This window comes from Anolis sagrei, chromosome 6, assembly GCF_037176765.1.
Source record: "Anolis sagrei isolate rAnoSag1 chromosome 6, rAnoSag1.mat, whole genome shotgun sequence".
Lineage (NCBI taxonomy): Eukaryota > Metazoa > Chordata > Lepidosauria > Squamata > Dactyloidae > Anolis > Anolis sagrei.
The window spans coordinates 22706101-22727212 of NC_090026.1; the positions used below are offsets into that span (position 1 = coordinate 22706101).

At 42.7% G+C, this 21112-nt stretch overlaps 1 protein-coding gene across 1 annotated transcript in view; it reads right to left on the minus strand.

Annotated features, from left to right (window-relative positions):
• Window positions 1–14968, minus strand: part of ATXN2L (ataxin 2 like) — a 32367-nt gene extending 17399 nt beyond the window's left edge. Inside the window, exons 1-12 of the mRNA XM_060780532.2 lie at window positions 13731–14968; window positions 6502–6538; window positions 5338–5394; window positions 4631–4702; window positions 4265–4415; window positions 4048–4172; window positions 3858–3949; window positions 2240–2440; window positions 1435–1610; window positions 1015–1119; window positions 639–836; window positions 13–102 (exon numbers count right to left, since the gene is read on the minus strand). Of these exons, the coding sequence (XP_060636515.2) occupies window positions 13–102; window positions 639–836; window positions 1015–1119; window positions 1435–1610; window positions 2240–2440; window positions 3858–3949; window positions 4048–4172; window positions 4265–4415; window positions 4631–4702; window positions 5338–5394; window positions 6502–6538; window positions 13731–14002 (1576 nt within the window). The 5' untranslated portion in view covers window positions 14003–14968. The remainder of the gene's footprint in view (window positions 1–12; window positions 103–638; window positions 837–1014; window positions 1120–1434; window positions 1611–2239; window positions 2441–3857; window positions 3950–4047; window positions 4173–4264; window positions 4416–4630; window positions 4703–5337; window positions 5395–6501; window positions 6539–13730) is intronic.
• Between the last annotated feature and the right edge of the window lie 6144 nt (window positions 14969–21112).

The following is a 21112-nucleotide window of genomic DNA, read 5'->3' on the forward strand; positions in this document are numbered from 1 at the left end:
AGAGAAACAAACCTTTGTTTGCTTGTTTGACCAAATCTGAGGGTCCCATAACCTCCAAGGTCCTGCTGGGTTCTTTGGTGACAGAGCTAGGCACCTCTTTAACTAGATGTAGAGGAAAGGGGAAAAGGTTACATTGCACAGCCACTGAAAAAGGACAGAAATCACTTAGATAAATATGGTATCCTTAGAAGCATCATGTTGTTTTTATTTTATGTTGATACTGAATTCCTTTGTTGTAAGTTTTCTGTTGTTACTCTCCATTACTTTGTATTATTTTGCTGTGTCTTTACCTATTTTGAGGCAGTAAATGTTTGCCTTTTTATGTGTAAACCACCCCAAGTCCTTCTGGGGAGAGAAGGTGGATTAGAAATAAAGTTTTGTTATATTATTGTTTTATTATATAACATTTGCTCCAAGTCCCAGACACTTTCTTAGAAAGAGCAATCTGGCTTGGATCTTAAGTTCCCTCCCCATTGATCATAATTAATAGCTTTTGGAAAGTAACCACCAAAATTACAGGACAAAATGGAAGACCAGTCTTCTAGAGATCAATAACCTGAAGGTTGGGAGTATCAAGTCCACTTTCTGCATAGCGGTTAGCAGACTATACTACGTTATCTTTGGGTGCAAATTCTTACCCTCAACAGCAGCTACAGGAGCAGATGCTGGGACCTTGGGAGAAGGTGGGGTTGGAGAAGCACTAGGTTCCATTACAGGCCTTGATTCAGAGGGTGACACAGGAGCAGCAGGGGCAGTCGATCCCACTGGGGGATCCTGAGAGCAGACTGGCACAGCTGAGGCAGATTTTGGAGAACGTGGAGTGTAGACACGGCCCACTGTGCGGCAAAAGCATAACTGTTAGATTTAAACCAAGTAACATAAAGAGCAGTCTTTTGCAGAAGATTTAGGGGGTGAGGGAAGTGCCAAATTAACTACTTGTAAGTTGCTCTTGGAGCTCTTTTGTCTGAAATGCAGGCTATAAATACTACTAACAGTTATTTTTATCTGCCCTACCTGTTGGAGAAGCAGCTGAAACTTCCATGGGACGACTGGAGGGAGAAGACATACTCTTGGCCCCCCGAATAGGTCGCTGTGATTTTGGAGACATTCTGGATGGACCTAGAACAAAACAGCCACAGATGCAAATAAATCAATGAAGGGTATAACAAACGTTTCTTTGCTATTTGGAAAAAAAGCACTGGGAAATCCATTATTAACCACAACCTAGGATCACTTTGGAAGCTCTAAAGTGGAAAACCATGGTAAAAAATTTAAGAGGCCACTATTTCCCCTACTTCTCCAGCCCAAAAATCAACAAGGGAAGAGATGGTTGAGGCATCTTAATCCAATAACAACAAAGCAGCTTGTCCCATACAACGAAATCACCAACATATTACATTTTTCAATTTAAAGGCCTCAAATGATGAGGCTCACCTCCATTTATGCCTCGTTGTTCTGGAATGGAGCCTGTGTTGCTTTCTGAATGATGTGTGCTTCCACGGGGAGGTAAAGAGCTCATGCCTGGCCTCCCGCCCCGAGAGCTACTGCAACGTACTCCGCCTCGCGAGCCTTCTCGGACACGTTGGGGAAGTGGTATGTACTTGCCCTCTCTTAAAGAAAGAGAAATTCACAATGTCTTGTTTGGGATTAGAGCATGAAGGAAAATGCTATCAAGGGTTTTAGCCACAAAATCCAAAGCATTTCTACCACAAATTCATTAGCAATCATCAACTATAAGGGATGATCACATTTTCAAGCACTGGTTAGAAAGGGGGATTTTTTCATTGTTCTTTTCTTCCAAAATAAGCACAGTAAACAAGCAACAAATGAAGGCCTGTTCTGCCTTAAGCCATCTCTACACCAAAAGCCCCCTATATATTGACTATTATATTAAATTCTGAATGACAAACAAAGAGCAAGTGAATCACAAATGCATCCACTAGAGACAACAAATATGAATCAATACAAACATGCAAAAGCACAAGGACAGTGAATGAGGACTAAAAATAGTGATATAAACAGGCCTACATTTGGTTACTGATTTTTTTGACAAAATTAACTAAATCAAAATGTAGTGAACTGCAAGACCAAAAAGGCATTTAAAAGCCTGGCTGTGTTTCTAAAAAGCATTTGATTGGCTCAATGAAGGCCTAGGTTGGCAACTCAGAAAATAATGTCCATTAGCAATCAAGGTGCAGACAAGTGTATTTTCAGCCTCTCACCAATGCTGCCGGCTCACCTGGATGCCAGACTAGGGCTATCTCTTCCTGACACCTGTCTCTGAACAGAACTGTGCTTTTCCTCTTCTGTGCGCCCATCATCATTTTCCATTGCAATACGTAGTCGATACTGTGGGCTTGATTCAATCTCCCGCGCCAACTGCGCAGCTCTGGCCTCTCGCTGCCGGAATTCTTCAGAATTGTCTTTCTCAAGAGGGACTCTGACATGCACAGATGGAATAGAAAAGAGGAATAATACATGTTAACTGTACCTTCAACCCGTTTCTGACATGATAAATATAAACCAAGCTGCACAATACCCCTAAATGGAGTGGGAGCAAACTGCTTGGCAAATATTCCAAGTGACCACACCTTGGAATCCACAACATTCTCAAGCCTTGCCTTCAAATGCAGATACCAAAAGGTCCAGTAATTCTACTTCTTAGTGGGGAACATAATTACGTTTTAGTCGACTTCATCACTACAGGGAGAGTGGCAACATTTTTAATTTAAGCTAAAGACATCTCCTAGGAATTTAAATCTACCATGACCAGCAAATCTACGAAGATTTTTCATTGGTTCTGACTGATCTTCAGATCTTTCTATATCTGCAGAGCATCCATCAAGACCTTTTTATAAATGGGTGCACAATTACGCACCGAGTAGACTCTGAATCCCCTCTCTGAATCCTTCTCTGGTCCCTTGTCATCCACTATCTGTTCAAGCACTAAATGAACTAGCAATACTTTTTTCTCTGATTACCTAGAACAGCGTTTCTGAACCTGGGGGTCAGGACCCCTGGGAGGTTGCAAGGGTGTCAAAGGGGTTGTCAAAGACCATCAGAAAACACAGCATTTTCTGTTGGTCATTGGGGTTCTGCGTGGGAAGTTTCACCCAAATCGTTGGTGGGGTTTACAATGCTCTTTGATTATAGGTGAACTAGAAATCCCAGGAACCACAACTTCCAAATGTCAAAGTCTCTTTTCCTCAAGCTCCACCAACGTTCATATTTGGGCATATTGAGTATTAGTGCCAAGTTTGATCCAGACCCATCATTGTTTGAGTCCACAGTGCTCTCTTGATGTAGGTGAACTACAACTCCCAAACTGAAGGTCAATGCCCACCAAACCCTTCCATTAGTTTCTGTTGGTCATGGGAGTTCTGTGTGCCAAGTTTGGTTCAATTCCATCATTGGTGGAGTTCAGAATGCTCTTCTGTAGGTGAACTATAAATCTCAACAACTACAACCCCCAAATAACAAAATCAATCCCTGTCCCCATCCCCACTAGTATTCAAATTTGCACGTATCGGGTATTTGTGCCAAATTTGGTCCAGTAAATGAAAATGTGTCCTGCATAGCAGATATTTACATTATGATTCATAACAGTAGCAAAATTACAGTTATGAAGTAGAAATGAAAATAATGTTATGGTTGGGGGTCGCCACAACATGTGGAACTGTATTAAGTGGTTGCGGCATTAGGAACTGAATTAGACACATTTTTTTTTATTTCAAATCACTATCCTGCAACCTCCATTAAGATGCTTCCTACCCAGCTACATCATTATCATTTGATAAATAAATAAAACCTTCTTTCTTTCTGCAACCTGAAACAGATACAACGAAAAGTTAACTTACGTATATGAAGAAAGGCTGCTATCATAGGTGGTCTTCACACCATAAGTTTCTTCATTGAACTTGAACATCTCATTGGGGTCCCAGCCATTTGACTGAAATAACATTTACAACAACAGTGTTAGTGCTTTGTGAAGCTTTGAAGAGCACCAGCAATCCTCTTCCGTGGATCAATCCCAACCAGGACATTTACCATGTCAGATTCCAAATCATAATCATCACTGTTGCTGTCTCCTCCTTCCCAGCGTTGTAGCACCTTCTCTTTGTGCTCTCCATTCACCTTGGAATTCATAGCAATAGCAGAATCTGTGAATTTATCTAGGAGTAGAGCAGATGAACATCTCAGGATGGAAAACATCTTCATCCACACCATGTCAGAATTTAACCCTGATATATTGAAGTTGCGTTACCTTTGGTGGCGTAATTAAAATCAACATTGCGGAAGTGCACCAGCATGACATCAGCAGGCTTGAACACCATAGTGTCCACAATATCCTCCCTCCTGGGCCCTACTGGTTGGTCCGGCACCTTCTTGTGCACAGCGTCCACAGCTAGTTCAAACTATACAGAAATAAATCCTTGTTATTATTTGCAGTATCTTCCTATCCATGTAAAACAAAGCAGAAGAGTAATCCATATTGTATCCCCTCCCAGGTATACAGAATACTGTCCATTATCAGGTTATTAAAAAGACATCACTTTTAGGCCTTCATTTTAAATTTAAGGCGGCAGGCCAAATCTGTTTATTCAGACTAGCCAGCAAATCCAAATCTCACCTTGGAGCTAAGGGTTTTAAAAATCCCCTCAAAGGTGCTTCCATTTTTCACTTTCACGTCGCATGTAGATCCCTGGAAAGAGAGTATGAAGATAAATGTAACACCAAGAAAATATTTCAGATTGGAATCTGAAGGTCTCTTTCCTACACCAGACAGCAGCTTTCTTCACTGGCTAACAATATGTGTAATTTTTAGGTTTTCCAACACCCACAATCCCACAACGATTCACAGAAGTAACCTTCATTGCCATGCATTATGGTCACCAGAACCATATTTTTCTGAAAAATGCAAAAATATCTGATGCAGAAAATCAGAAGTGATATACTATAGAAATTAAAGAGTTGACCCAACTGGGAAAGAGGCAAGAGAACTGGCTATCTCTCTGGATTGTACTCATAAAAGTGTATATGGCATCCTTAAAAATGTGAAAACTTGATCTCAATAAACAGCATTAGGAAGAGAAAATATCCTCAACTCACTCTATACACATTTTTTTCAAACTAGTACAAAGTACAGTAAAAACAATGGAAAAGGAACACATATTCTGGACTACAAATTGAGAGTACAGCTGTCAAGATACTAATTCTGGAAGTGGTCCTTAACCAAGAGCTTTTCCTGCAAGATACCTTACATGTTTCAGAATAGGACAAAATTGCCAAACTACCACCCCATGATAAATTTGCCCTTCTCATCTTTGGGAGACTCACCACAACTGCTGTCAGGAAGTGCAGCATACGTGAATTGTTATAAACACCTTCAAAGACCTGGTGTTGAATACAAAGGGATAAAAAAGGCAAGGGCCATTAGAAAATGTATCAACATCTGCTGCTTTTTTGCTACTCTTCTAGATCCAGAGAAGATGCTTTACCAATTCTAGCAATCTTAGCACTGTAGTTACTAGTCCTGAAGACTGCTCTAGGGAATGGAATATGAGACTGATGTTTCATATCCATGTAGATTAGAAATCATAAAGACAACGGCACCTAGTCCTGACAAAAGCTGACTCAGATAAATAACTGAATACTAAGTCAATATGAATGTACATTCTATTGATTCAATGGGTTTCGTTTCCTCAAGCTGGAACGAAGAGTTGAACTTAGACCTGTTTTATAAAGGATGCAAAGTACACATTCGTTCCTTTTTGCTGTTGTTTCAGTTTCTATTTCAAAATAAAATACAGTGACATAACTATTAAGAATCCTGCTAAAACAGTGGTTCTCAAGCTATGGGTGCCCAGCTGTTTTGGCTTATAACTCCCAGAAATCCCTGCCATTTTACCAGCTGGTAGGATTTATGGGAGTTAAAGACCAAAACATTTGGGGACCCACAGGTTGAGATCCACTGCGCTAAAAGTATGCAGAGGCTTGCTTTTGCTACCAAGCTATGAGTAGCTGCTTTTGCATCCTTGGCAGCTCTACAATAGCAATAGTGAAGATGTCCCCTCCTAATGCCATCAAAACACATCTCCCAGTAGCTGTAGCCAAAATGGCTGATGGACAAGCATGATGGGAGTGGTAAGCTAAAATGCCTGCACTACAGGACACCCAGTATGGAAAAATCAAGATAACCTGACAACATGGACATGTCTTTATTAGACTTGCTATACATCTTCTTCCAGCATGAAATGGTGGGAATTCAAGATTTCACATAGTGGGAAACATAACCAACAGGCTGAATACATATTTTATCAAATATCAAGACCCATCCTTTTGATTTGGAATGGATTTCAGTCGTAACAGCTGAATCTTGGAAACAAACACTTTTATAAATCTTTATATAAATGTAGCAGCTGAAATTTGAGATGTCAATTAAATAAATCACACATATCTGAAGACAAAATATGGTCTTGAAGCTTAGTCTGTGATACTTACAGGAGACTGTGGAGGTCCTTTGCCTGTGCTCTGGCCCCTGAAAACGAATCAGGAAAAATAAATAATTCACAAGAAAGTGGTATCCATTCTCTTCAAAATGCAAGCATTCCTTAGAACAGGCAATTTCTAAAAATTTATGGTCATTTCACCTGTGGAGATTTCTAAATAGGGTTAATTCTAATAAAAATCCAGTTTAGTAGAAGAAAATAAAACAGGGTTTCCTTGAAAAGGCAAAAAGCTAGAAGTCTGCTCATGATGTAGGATAAGAAAACCTATTCTGAAAAACTCTCAGTAAGTATACTACAAAAATAATATTCAGTATACAAATATATATTCAAAAAGAATATATCAATGTACAGATATAGACATGCAAGACCATAAACTTAGTCAGATACCTCTATCATGTCTTTTTTAATTGTCAGTTCCTGATTACTCTTAACAAATTTATAGTCCTTATGGACAAAAAAAGACACATAATTTCAAAATTGCACTGTGGACTCTACACTTCTGATTCATATTTTGCTTTCTACCACAATCAGAACTCTAATGGGTCTCCTGTTTTGCTCCCAAGATGAGGACAAAACTTTTCAAGTCTAAGATTTCCTAAGATTATTGTGTCTTAGGATTATTGTGTTTATTTCTGTGTTAGAAATATATTGAGAATCCTGTAGTTTTGTTATCTTGAATGCCTCAAGAGTCCAAACAAAATTGAAACTTGAACAGAGAAGGGAGAGGAACGACTATGTTGAGCAATTAAAGCCCCTTCTACACAGCTGAATAAGATCCCACATTTTCTGCTTTGAACTGGAATATATGGCAGTGTGGACTCCGATAACCCAGTTTAAAGCAGATATTGTGGGGTTTTCTGGCTTGATATTCTGGGTTTTATGGCTGTGTGGAAGGGCTCTTAGATGGAAAATAATGGTCCAGGACTAAGCGGTATAGGAGCAGCTCACATACTTTGATAATTTCTCAAACTGTTGTCTGAAGCATGGCCTCCATTTTGACTGACATCTTAAATAATTATATTAACCTAGGAAACATACTTTAAATCTACACCCAACTTAATTGAACTTATTGCTGATAAAATAGAGTGAAAACACTCAGGTAGAGGACCAAAATGAGAGCAGAATCATTTATTTCAACCTCACAAAAATCTCTATGCATTTATCCCTTTTTCAACATACAGATGGCCAAACAGAGATTGGTTACAGGCTGAGCACTCCCTGTCCAAAATACTCTAATATTATCCACATGGCTACTGAGATAGTGGCACCTTAGTTTTCTGACGGATAAATGTACACAAACTTCGTTTCATGTACAAATTATTTAAAATAGTGAATATTGATATGGTATAATAGAGAAGTGGTTTAAGATAAGATGTTAGTGAGATGACAATATTTTTACCGTATGTACTTAAGGCAGGCAGTTCGAAGTCTATTTTAGCTTTTTATTTTTAATTTTATGATTGTTGTTTTTAGATGGAGAAGAGTGGGGAAAATTAGTTTTAATGGGTGTATTGGTCTTATGAGTGGTGTATTGGAAAATTACTGACTTTACAAATTATACAGTATGATAGTTTAAGTGCTTTATATACACATACACACACACACACACACACACACACACACACTGTAGTTATTAAAATATTAAAACATTGCATAAAATTACTTGCAGGCTATGTGTGCAAGGTGTATATATGAAACATCAATAATTTTCACATCTGGGCTTATACCTCCAAGATACTGTACATATTCATGTATAAATTGACCAAATATAAAAATCAAGAGCAGGTTTTGGGGACAAATTTGTGGATTTTGAGATGGCCCGTGAATAAGTCAAGGGTCATTCTGCAGAGAGGGGAAAGCACCAGTGCTGCTTTGGGGGAGGGGGGAACCATTCCTGGCTGCCATCATTATTTCCCAACCCAAGTATTCAAAAAGGCAAGAAGCAGCACTACAACAGAGAGAGTAGAGGCAGCTGTTGCTACTTTTAGGTTCTCCTGGGATGGGCTAAACTCTTCCCTTTTGTCAGTCTACTACAGTGGTTCTCAATCTGTGGGTCCCCAGGTGTTTTGGCCTACAACTCCCAGGATTTCTAGGAGTTGAAGGCCAAACCATCTGGAGACCCACAGGTTGAGAACCACTGCTCTACTCAGACACAGTTCCTCTTTTGATAAGAGTTAAAGTAGAGCACCCACAGTGATGAGTCAACCCAGGTTTTTTGTGTTGACTTTCTGACGAGTATTTCTACATTTATGCATGAGTATATAGGGCAAGTACATATTTTAGCTTCTCAGAAGTTTCAAGCAAGTGGACAAAAATATATATGGAGAAATAACATGTTAAATAAAAAAATAAAATTACAATATAGCAAATCTACAGCCAAAAATAAATTTATAATACAGTGTTACATTAAGTTTATTTCTATTTGTCTTAATTTCTTTTTAATTACTGTTTTTCAACATTAATACCAAGTCAATACAGAATTTATGATAAGTTATAATATGGGGTATTGTTAAGACCTATTTCTAATATTAACTCTCAAGCAACCAGAAAATACATTGATCTGGCTTTTCTTAATTCTAATGGGTACCAGTTAGCAGAGTCTATTATACATGCAAATATATTCAGTTCCTGGGTTACAGACAAAATAGGTTAATGTAGGTTTCTTCTTAAGCTGAATTTGTATTGTAAATTAGAACAGGTACATTTTGTAAGTGTAACTCCAGCCAAATGTATTTATCAAAGTTTTTGATAACAAAGGGAATGGTTAACACTCCATGTGGTATTTGTTTTGCTGTATGTGTCCCTGTTCAGAAGTTTTCACCTCACTTTCTGTCTCTGTGATCATTGGATTTTGAAAAATGTGGCTTGTTGTGGAAAGGCTTAGAGATAAAGGCTTCAGTGGAGACACCTTTTCCCCATGATAACTCTTCCAAAGGTTTTCAATCACTTCCTGTTGTCTCACCCCTGTTCTTAACTATGAGTCTTAATACAAGTCAGATGCCTGTAATCAGAGGACTGCCTGTATAGATATTCTGAAATAAAGAAAAATAACCCAAATCCCAAACACTTCTGGTCCAAAACCTTTTGGACAAGGATGCTTGACCTGTATGTATTCTGTGTGTTGTTGAAGGCTTTCACGGCCAGAATTACTGGGTTGCTGTGAATTTTTCAGGCTGTATTGCAATGTTCCAGTAGCATTCTCTCCAGACACTTCACCTACATCTATGGCAGGCATCATCTAAGTTTGTTCAGAGGTCTATGCGAATGAGGCAAATGTGTCTGTCTATCTATCTATCTATCTATCTATCTATCTATCTATCTATCTGTGGAATGCCCAGGGTCTAGTCTATTTGAGGCCAATGTGAATGTTTCAATTAGCCAACTTGATTAGCAATGGAGTAATCTTGCTACTGGGGCATCCTTTGTTTGGAAGGTGTTAACTGGCACTTGATTGTTGGCTCTCTGGAATTCCCATTTCTGAGTGGTGTTCTTTATTTATTGTCTTGATTCTGGTGTTTTGTCATACTGGTAACTGGATTTTTTTCATTTTCATGGTTTAAAGATTGTAGGATGTGTTCCTTCATTAGCTTCCCTATACTGTCATTATTTATTATCGTGTTGGAACCGAATCGAGAGTTTAAATGTATTTAAAACCACAAACAAAGTTAAAAACATAATACTAAATTTTCTTTGACCGGAAGCTGGCCACTTCGAGTGCCTCTGGTGTCACTGTCAGGTCCTCCCTTGTGCATGTGACAGGGCTCAGACTGCATTGTAGTAAGTGGTCTGTGGTTTGTTCTTCTTCACATTTACATGTCATGGACTCCACTTTCTAGCCCCATTTCACAAGGTTGGCTCTGTATCTCACGGTGCCAGAATGCAGTCTGTTCAGCGCCTTCCAAGTTGCCCAATCTTGTGTGTGCCTAGGGGGCAGTTTCTCATCCAGACTCAGCCACTGATTGAAGTTCTGGGCTTTAGCCTGCCACTTTTGGATTCTCACTTGCTGAGGTGTTCCTGCAAGTATCTTTGTAGATTTTTGAAAGCTATTTCTTAATTTAAGACTTTGGCATGCTGGCTGATATCTGAACAGAGGATGGGCTGGAGATGTCAATGCCTCAGTCCTTTCATTACTGGCTGCTACTTCCCAACGGGTATCAGGTGTGCAATACCAGGAAAAGAAAAGGTCTGAGGCTATTAGGTATTGTGGCAGTTGAAGTCCAAAACACCCGGAGGGCCAAAGTTTGCCTATGACTGGGCTAAACACTTCCCGTTTGTTTGTAAGACTATTTTCCCTCTAGGTAGGTCTACTGCAGTGGTTCCCAACCTGTGGTCTGTGGACCACCAGTGGTCCCCAAGAATGAAAATATGGTCCATGCCTTATTACTACACTGTTTCCTTGAAACCACACAGCAATGAGAGCGACTGGTCTTGCGGAATCCTCTTATAGTGCCAAGGCAATGGGGATGTCAGGAGAGGAGAGGCTGACTACCCACAAAAGATTACTACTACCACATCAGCTCGAAATTGTTAAATATGGTTTTCTGTGGGTGAGCAGATGGGGACTACTGTATGGCAAATATTCTGTATAAGAAACTAGAGCTGATGTGATCTATCCAATGCAATTTTCCAAATCAGCATCCCAAATATTCAAACCGAATCTAAAGTTGGTCAAAAACTGATTTCTAACCCTTTAGGTCCTAATGTTGTAGAGCAGTGGTTCTCAACCTGTGGGTCCCCAGGTGTTTTGGCCTACAACTCCCAGGAATCCCAGTCAGTTTACCAGCTGTTAGGATTTCTGGGAGATGAAGTCCAAAAACATCTGGGGACCCCAGGTTGAGAACCACTGTTGTAGAGTGATCCCTGATCAAAAAAAGGTTGGAAACCACTGCTGTACAATGTTGAATCAAGGCAGTTTGACACCACTTCAACTGCTGTGGATCAATGCTATGGAATCCTGGGAGTTGTAGTTTTACAAGGTTGTAGAGTGGTCCCTGGTCAAAGTGGTCCCTGTCCAAAAAAAAAAGTTAGGAACCACTCATCTACTGTATATGATGCAGCTGTGAACAAGTCTACATGAGGACCACCAAATGCAACTGCAAAGCTACTCGATTACTAATCAAGCTGCCTAATAGCAACAGTCACACTTGCCTCAAACAGAGTTCTTTCCTGCAAAGTGGACATTCCACAGATATATATACACATCCCACTTGCTTCATTCCCCCAAACCTCTAAGGATGTTTGCCATATTCAAATAAATAAATAGGTATGGGCCAATGTGGGCCTTCCAAATGTTTTGGACTTCAACAATACAACCGGTAGTCCCTACGTCTGGCATGGGGAAACCTGGGCCCGCCGGGTGTTTTGGACTTCAACTTCCACAATTCCTAACACATTCAGGCCCTTTCCTTTCCCCGCTCAGCAGCTTAAGCAGAGTTGAAGTCCAAAACACATTTATTTACTATTTATTATTTACTATATTTATATACCATCCCTCTCTGCCTGCAGGTGACTCGAGACGGTTTACAGTTGGTACCAAGACCATAAAATACAATTTCAATATAATAAAACAATAGAATAATAAAACCATGACAGAATCAATAAAAATACGTATCATTAGGGTCTCCTCATTAAAAACATTGTCCAGTCACATTGTCATTCATTCCATTTTCCTATGTCTGTTACTCTGTATTTGCAAATGCCTACTCAAAGAACCAAGTTTTAACTCTCTTCCAAAATGTTAAAAGGGAGGGGGCCGATCTGATGTCCTTAGGGAGGGCGTTCCATAGCCGAGAGGCCACCACTGAGAAGGCCCTGTCTCTCGTCCCCGCCAACTGTGCTTGTGACAAAGGCGAGACCAAGAGCAGGGCCTCTCCAGACGATCTTAAAGTCCTGAGAGGTTCATAGTATGCTTAACCCAAAACATACTATGCTTAAGCGACTGAAGGGGAAAAGGAAAGAGCCAGAGGCTGTTGGGAATTGTGAGAGTTGAAGTTAGCCCATGTCTGATTATTGCTTGTTGTTTAATATTGCTTTAACTGTTTTTAATTTGCTTTAGGTTTTGTATTGTTATGTTGTGTTTTGAGGCCTTGGCCTTTGTAAGCCGCATCGAGTCCTTCGGGAGATGCTAGCGGGGTACAAATAAAGTTAATAATAATAATAATAACTTCTTTTGAAAATGCATTTCAAATGTATTGCAGAGCCTTGTTCTACAAGACTTGGGTGAGTCTATTATGATGCAACAGAGATCAGTAACATATGTGTAACTTACATGGGAGTTAAAGTCCAAAGCACCTAAAGCAGTGGTTCTCAACCTGGGGTCCCCAGATGTTTTTGGCCCACAACTCCCAGAAATCTCAGCCAGTTTATCAGCTGTTAGGATTTCTGGGAATTGTAGGCCAGAAACATCTGGGGACCCCAGGTTGAGAACCAGGCATGTAGCCGCGGGGGGGGGGGGGGGGCTTTGGTGGCTTCCCCCCCCCCCCAAATTCTCATGGTGGTCCGCGAAAAGGCCTTCCTGGTACATTATTTAAACTGTTATGTTTATTCATATCATGATATGATCACCATGCTCAATATATCCCATATGCATGGGGGTATTGGGGTAATGATACAAAAGTATTGCTGAAGGCTTTCATGGCTGGAATCACTAGGTTCTTGTAGGTTTTTTCGGGCTATAGGGCCATGTTCTAGAGGCATTTCTCCTGACGAAACGTGCAGGCGAAACGTCAGGAGAAAAGCCTCTAGAACATGGCCCTATAGCCCGAAAAAACCTACAAGAACCTAATGATACAAAAGGTTTGCTAGGGCAGACCCTCTTTCACTCAGACTCAGCCCCCCCCCCCACCCCCCGGAAACAAAATCCTGGCTAGGGGCCTGTTGAGAACCACTGAAAAGGGCCTGACATAGATGCTACTGGGACATGGCCATAAAGCCTGAAAACCTCACACCAACCCTGCCTGTCTTCCATTTCTGCAAGGGGAGCCCCCCTCCATGTTGTCCCCCTCCCTCGCCCTGGGGCGGGGCACCCCATTGGCTAGAGCGCAGCCCAATCAGCGCCCGGAAATTCGGGCCTCCGCTTATCAGGGCCGCACACTCCTTTGGTCCCGCCCTCCTCCCCGCGGCCTGGCCAAGTCCTCTCTTCAACCCCTCACTGCGCGTCCACGCACCTCCCTCCCTCCCTGTACCCAAATTCCCCGGATGTAACATTAAAGTGATACCCACCTCGTCCCGCTTCCTCCCGGGGTCCCTCCTCCACCTCCTCCTCCGCTCCCGGGGGGCGCCACAGTGGCAACCCGGGCTCCCCCCGCGGCGCCGGGGCTGAGGCTGCCGTTGGGGCTGGCGGGCGGCGGGTTGGCCTTCCGTGAGGCGGCGGCGACGGTAGCCGAAGAGGTGCCGGCGGCTGCGAGGGGCGGCGTGGGCACGGAGGCCGGCGCCGGGCCCGAAGCCGGAGGGGCGGGTTGCGGTGAGGGCGGCGGCAGCGGCTGCTTCAACATGGCGGACGCCACAGGCTCAGCTTCCCGAGCCCGCCCGCCTGCCTGGCTTGCCTGCCTGAGCACAGGCGCACAGGAGGCCGTTGAGGCCTAGGATTCCCTTGAGGAGGTTCGAATTGAACCCGGAAGGGGAAGCCGGCCGGCGAAGGAGTTCCCTAGCTGACTGACTGACAGACAGACAAGACAGCGAGGGTGGTCACAAACGAGGGTTCTTAAAGGAGGAGGAGGAAGAGAACCTCAATCGACTCCCGCCCTTCGTTAGCCTAGGCCTTAGCGCGCGCGCGAGCGACTCACTGACTGACTGACTTCCCTGCTTGCCTTCTCTCAGAGCGTCGGGAGCGCGCTCGTTCCTTCGCTTTTTCAACGTAGGCCTCGAGGCCAAGGAACGGGTTTTTACGCTTGCTCGCGCGCGAGCGAGCGACGCGTCCTCTGATTGGTCGCCTGGCCCTGCCCTTTTTTTGTCGCGGGGGGGGAGGGGGGAAGGAGAGAGAAAGGAGAGAAGTTCTAAGGCTCGCGCTCCCTCTCTCTTTCTCGAGCGCGCGCGCTTCAGCCAATCAAGAGGCCGCGAGGAAGAGGCTCAAACCCGCGCAGGTGGGGGTTGGGGGAGGAGGGGGAAAGTCAGCCGTGTGCGCACGCGCAAAAGGAGGAAGTCAAAGCGAGAGAGAGAGAGAGAGAGGGGCGGGGGGAAGAGTGGTGATGTTGGCGCTGAGGGAGAAGAAGCCAACCCCCCTTTTTTTCCCCTTTCCCGACGCGAAACGGTTCCAAACCCCTTTTTTGTTTTCCGTCGAGCCGGGTTGTAGAGGTGGTTATTTTTTTGTTTTGTCCTCCCCCTCTTTTTTCCCCCCCTCTTTTAAGGAAAAAAGGGAAGTAGTACAGGATCCCGCTGGCGCCCGCGCGGACGAGAAGGAGTCAATCCGGTTGCTGCACAATGAGTCCCTGGTGGAAGGAGGGGCTTCGCGATTGCGCATGCGCCGAGAGAGGGCGCGCGCGCTCCCTCTCTCCCTCGGCCCCTCCTCCTTCTCCCGCGCGCGCACACGCACGCTCTCTACGTCTCCCTCTCTCCCTCGGCCCCTCCTCCCTCCTCCTCCCTACGTCTCCCACTAGCGCTTCCTCCCTCCGACCAATGTGTAGGATCGGGTTCCTGGCTGCGGGGGCGGGGGGGAAAGGGAAAGGAGGCGTTCCTCCGGTAAGGGCCCCCACTACACATGCGCAAGAGGAAACAAAGACCCAGGCCTGCCTCGTTATCGCCTGTTCGGAGTGCGCAGGCGCGGGACCCCGAGAGAGAGGGAAGTGGGAACGCCGCGCTTGCGCACAAACCTGCCGGGAGGGAGGGATAAGCCTTTGGGAGCCTCGCAGTGCGCATGGCTAGGGGGGCGTGGCCTCCTGCCAAGGCGCTGAAGCCCCGGATGTCGCTGGAAGGCCGTTGACCCCGTGTGACCCCAGTTCTTCAATGTCACGCGGGTTGCGCCGTAGCCACCTCAAGGACAACGCCACCCCTTCTTTGTATTTAGATTCGTAGTTATAATGTGTTATAGAGTACATTTTTAACAAATATGAGTATGTTACAGTACAGATAATAAGATTAGATCTGTAATAATGGGGAAAACACATTTTTTGTTAGAGAATTTCAGTTGCTTCCGCCTCAGCTGCTTAAGCCCTGGTGTTTTGGACTTGGGCCCTTCCAGATGTTTTGGACTTCAACCCCCACAATTTCTAACAGCCTCAGGCCCTTTCCTTTTCCCTCTCAGCCGCTTAATTATTTTATTTATTTATTCGGCAGTTTTGTAGTCTTCTCACCTCCATTCGAGGGACTCGGGCCGGTTTCCAACATCAATATTACAGACCGTCATTAAAACATCATATTTCTAAATCACACTAAAACATTGAAACAATTAAAATGTCAAAAATACAATCATGATTACAGTGGTCAGTCGTCATCAAAGTCATTATTAGTCGTCATCCATCCATATCACAGGATCATGGCTCATTCGTTGAATGCCAATCCCCAAAGCCAGGTTTTCACCTGTTTCCTGAACGTTAAGATCGAAGAGGCAGTTCTGATCTCCAGTGGAAGGGAGTTCCAGAGTCGAGGAGCCACCACCGAGAAGGGCCCCTCCAGATGATCTTAGTAATCTTGATGGCTCATAGGGGAGGATACATTCGGACAGGTAAATTGGGCCGGAGTCGTTTAGGGCTTTATAGGTTAAGACCAGCACTTTGAATTGTGCTCGGAAGCTGACTGGCAGCCAGTGGAGCTGGCGCAACAGAGGAGTAGTATGCTCCCTGTACCCCGCTCCCGTTAGTAACCTGGCTGCCGCACGTTGGACTAATTGAAGCTTAGTCTTCAGAGGCAACCCCACGTAGAGAGCGTTGCAGTAATCTAATCGGGATGTAACCAAAGCGTGGACCACCGTGGCCAAGTCAGACTTCCCAAGGTACGGGTGCAGCTGGCGCACGAGTTTTAATTGTGAAAAACCTCCCCTGACCACTGCCGAAACCTGGGGCTCCAGGCTCAGCGATGAGTCCAGGATCACTCCCAAGCTGCGAACCTGCGCCTTCAGGGGGAGTGTGCCCCCGTCAAGCACAGGCTGTAACCCTATGCCCTGTTCGGCCTTTCGACTGACCAGGAGTACCTCTGTCTTGTCAGGATTAAGTTTCAATCTGTTGTCCCTCATCCAGTCCATTATAGCGACCAAGCACTGGTTCAGGACTTAAGCGGCTGAGGGGGAAAAGGAAGGGGCCTGAGGCTGGTAGGAACTGTGAGAGTTGAAGCCCAAAACACCAGGAGGAAAGCTGAAGTTTGCCCATGCCTGATCCAGATTATCAAAGCAGATAATATTATTATTAAACTTTATTTATACCCCGCCACCATCTTCCCGAAGGGGACTCAGGGCAGCTAATATGAGGTCAAGCCAAGAATTACAGTACAATAAAATAAAATGCTAATAATAACAACAAAATTAAATAACAGAAAATGATATAAACAGATGCAAAACACAGTGATGAAGAAATAAAATAAAAGCACGGTGGGTGGGCTAAATGCACAGAATAAGACTGATAAAACCCTGGGAGAGATAAGTAAATGGAGAAATATGATGCTAAGGAAAATGGAAGGAAAAAAGGAAGAGGGGCCGACCAAGGGCAAGATGGATGGATGGCATCCTTGAAGTGACTGGCTTGACTCTGAAGGAGCTGGGGGTGGTGACAGCTGATAGGGAGCTCTGGCGTTGGCTGGTCCATGAGGTAACGAAGAGTCGGAAGCGACTGAATGAATTAACAACATGTGTCTGTGGGGGAGCTCAGAAGGGGCGAACAGTGGGATTGAGCCTTCATTAAAGACAAGGGAAAGTGGGACGGAAATGATGGAAGAGCCAGGTTTTTAGATCTTTCTTAAAGGCTGCCAGGGTGGGGGGCTTGCCTAATCTCACAAGGTGGCGAATTTCAAAGCTGAGGGGCCACAATGGAGAAGGCTCTCTCCCGCGTCCCCACAAGCCGCACTTGTGATGGAGATGGGAGCGAGAAGAGGGCCTCCCCCAAGGATTGAAGAGATTGCGCAGGATTGTAAAAGGAAATGCGGTCACGAAGGTAGTTGGGTCCCAAACCAGGGCTTTGTAGGTGATTAATGGCAACCAATTCAGTTCCTTAAACGGGGGTAGACAGCTCCCTGTAATTCACTCCTGATAGCAGTCTGGCTTCTAATCCACACTATCTGCTTTGAACTGGACTATATGGCAGTGCAGTCTAAGATAATCCACTCAAATCAGAGAATGTGGATTTTCTGCTTTGATAACGTGGATTAGAATGGGCATGAGAATTTGAATCCATTGCTGCATTGTAGTCTAGTCTCTGGAGCAGCAAAAACAAGTTTGCCCCTTTTCACATATTTATGCATGGCTTGGCTTGGCTTGTTTGTGCTGAAAATGAAGTTGATTTTGGGAGGCTTCCAAGATTTAAAATATTCAAAGGAAATAGTATTGGGTAGGTTTTGATTCTTAAGTTTTTGGTGCGGGCCATGCCTGCACGTCGGATATCAACAAATTTGATACAACTTACAAAGACTAACAAAAAATTGCACACCCTTAATAGCTATCATGTCTTCTCTCAATTTTCTATTCTGAAGGCTAAATATATTCAGCTTTTTAAGCCGCTCCCCTTACAGCATGTTTTTTAGATCTCTTATCATTCTAGTTGCCCTTCTCAGGATTACTTGACCACATCCTTCTCTAATTGTGGTACCCAGAAAAGGACATAGTATTCCAGGTGAGGTGTGAACAAGGCAGGATAGAGCTATTACTTCCCTTGATCTAGTATACCTCTCTTGATGCAGCTTAGAATTGCATTCCAGGTAGATTCAGTTAAGGAAGTTAGTCCTGCATTTGCAAGCCTGAAGCAGGATCACTGGTAAGGGTGACTTGGAGGTCTCTCATTGATAGGGTCACCGTAAATCAAAGTTGACTTAAGGCAGTTAACAACAACAAATTCTTTCCTGACAGGCGAATTCTTCTTCCTCCTCCTCCTCCTCCTCCTCCTCTTCTTCTTCTTTTCTTTTCTTTTCTAGGATATTTTATGATATATTTTAACAGAAAATTGCAATAAAGATTTTTTTTAAAAAAAGATGTTTTTAATAGGAGGCTAGTGCTGCAATCCTATATGTATATAACATGTGAATAAACCTTACCCAAAACAAAAACTTATGTGTAAATATATGTCTGGAAGAGGCTATGATTCTGACAGGTAAAAGTGTTAGTGAATTTAATTAATTCTGGTAAATGCTGCAGATGAACACTACTTGAGATGAAAATAATATTCAAGAATATTCACAACATTATTGAAAATAAGTTTCTTAAGGTTTGGAAAGGGGACACCAAGGTGGGAGAGATTCTGTGCAAAAAAAAAAAAAAGCAAGCATAGTCACACGCCTCGAAGTAAGGCAAGTGCAAAGCCCCTCTGAACAAATTCTTCCATGAAAACCCTGTGATAGGCCCACCATTGGGTCATCATAAGTCAGAAACAACTTGAAGACACATAAGAGCAGAGATCCTGCTATAGATAGTTTATGTGACAACTTGGTAGCTGAAGAATATAGCAGTGGCTGGGAGAAAATTGGAACAATGACCAACTGTTACAATACTATCATTTTCCCATGTTTCCTCTTAAATCATCCCTTCTTATCTGGAAAAATGTAATCAATATAAACATGGAGAAAACACCAATTATTCAAAATTAAGGACTTTAAAAAAAGGCAAGAAACATTGCCTCTACATATACTCCGGACTAAACAGCAAAATGTTGTCTTGAATTGACTCTTAAGAAATAGCCACGTACCTTTCTAAAATCTCAATGGAAACGAATTGGAAGAGTGCACACATAATGTGGGATGTGTAAACCTCCAATATTCCCAAAAGGTGATACATCTGAAATGTATGATTGGCTAATTAATATTAAATATCCTAGAAACAATGCTATAAAAACTGTCTGGAAAACAGATCTCATAATTACTACATTTTGGATGAAAGCTGGCACAAAGGTGGACATCTTTCTAAGAATCTAAAGGCAATGTGTAGGTGTCCTACCAAGCTAGCCAAAATTTGTTGTGGGCGAAATTGTATCCTCCTCTATCTTTGGCTAGAATTTTAGAGCGTTAAAAGTATTTTGATATACAGAACCATTAATGCTTAAAAGCAATATCGGTCAGAAGACAGAATTCAATGGCCCATTATTATTGCAATCACTCTTTACTGGTAATAATAAAAGTCTGCCACATTAAGATTTACTAGTGATTCTAATAGCTATAGCTAGATCACAAACTAATGACATCTTAAAAGGTTTAACCACAAATGCCCATCTGAACAGCATATGAACAGTTGTACTTAATGAAAAATTGGCATATTGCCTGTGAGCTTTAAAAATGAAAACCAATAGAGGACAAATTTATATGTACATGGTATGTTTGTCATACATCAACAAAGACTCTTACCATTGTTTTTAATAAGATTACTTGTCGTTCTATCTGCAATTTATATCCCACTCTTCTCACAGCATGAGATTCAAGGTGGAATGAACTCGCCTGACTGGTAAGCAGTTCAACATCTTGTCATTTTCCTGCAATAGGACTGTCCAGCATTCATGTACTACACATCCCAATAAACTAGTACATAACACTGAACCAAAAACAATTCCAAAATAAACTCAGGAAAGATACCACTTACAATGCATTGACTAAAAATATTAAATTACTATGTTGCTCACTTCTATTATAGTTTCTATTTGTTCATTAAAAAAAAACGTAAAATATAAAAGGTGGGAGCTTGAACAATACAACTGCCTTTATTTCTGCATATATTATCACAGATATTCATATCCCAGTTGCTTTGCTTGTGGTGTGGGAAGAGGGCACCTCGGCCCAGGGGGCCATAAGGATCAACAGTGTTGGCCTCAAGCAGGCCTTAATTGTTTGGTAGTCCTGCTATGTGGAGACGCTAAAGGACAGCTGTAGCTAAAGGACAGTCGTAGCTTCCCCTTCTGTATACCACCACCTGCATCAATTTTGCCACCAAAAAGTTTATAAATAACTATGTGCAATAATTCTTTATACCAAATGAAATATTGAGAACTGGAAGTACAGCCCTGATGAGTGCAGTTCTTGTGTTCAAAGTGAGATAGTTGCAATGGTTCTTTCAGCAAAAAAATTAAAACATACATTCCTATGAGAGTCCATAAACCAGACTTATTTTATGCATACTGCCCTTTCCTGTAGTTTCTGTCACTATGTTTACTCTTGTGAGTCAAATATTAACATGATACCCAAAATATATAGTTCTGTCATCTAAATTGTGATCCAGGTTATATAATGGAGTTGGTGTGCTATGATTAGATGTGCCATTACATTATATCCAGTGATGTGGGACACCATCTAATGGCTGTGTAGATTGGGCTGGGAATGGTGTAATGTGGTCTCTGGGTCTAATCCCACAGGGTCCACATCTGGTAAGATCTGGATCTCTAAGATCTGGGTCTTCCAGGTATTTAATTAATTCAGAACAATCCAGGGAAACCCCTATTTATTCCCATTTAATTTTTTACCGGAGGCATTGTTTGGACTCCTCCGGTAAA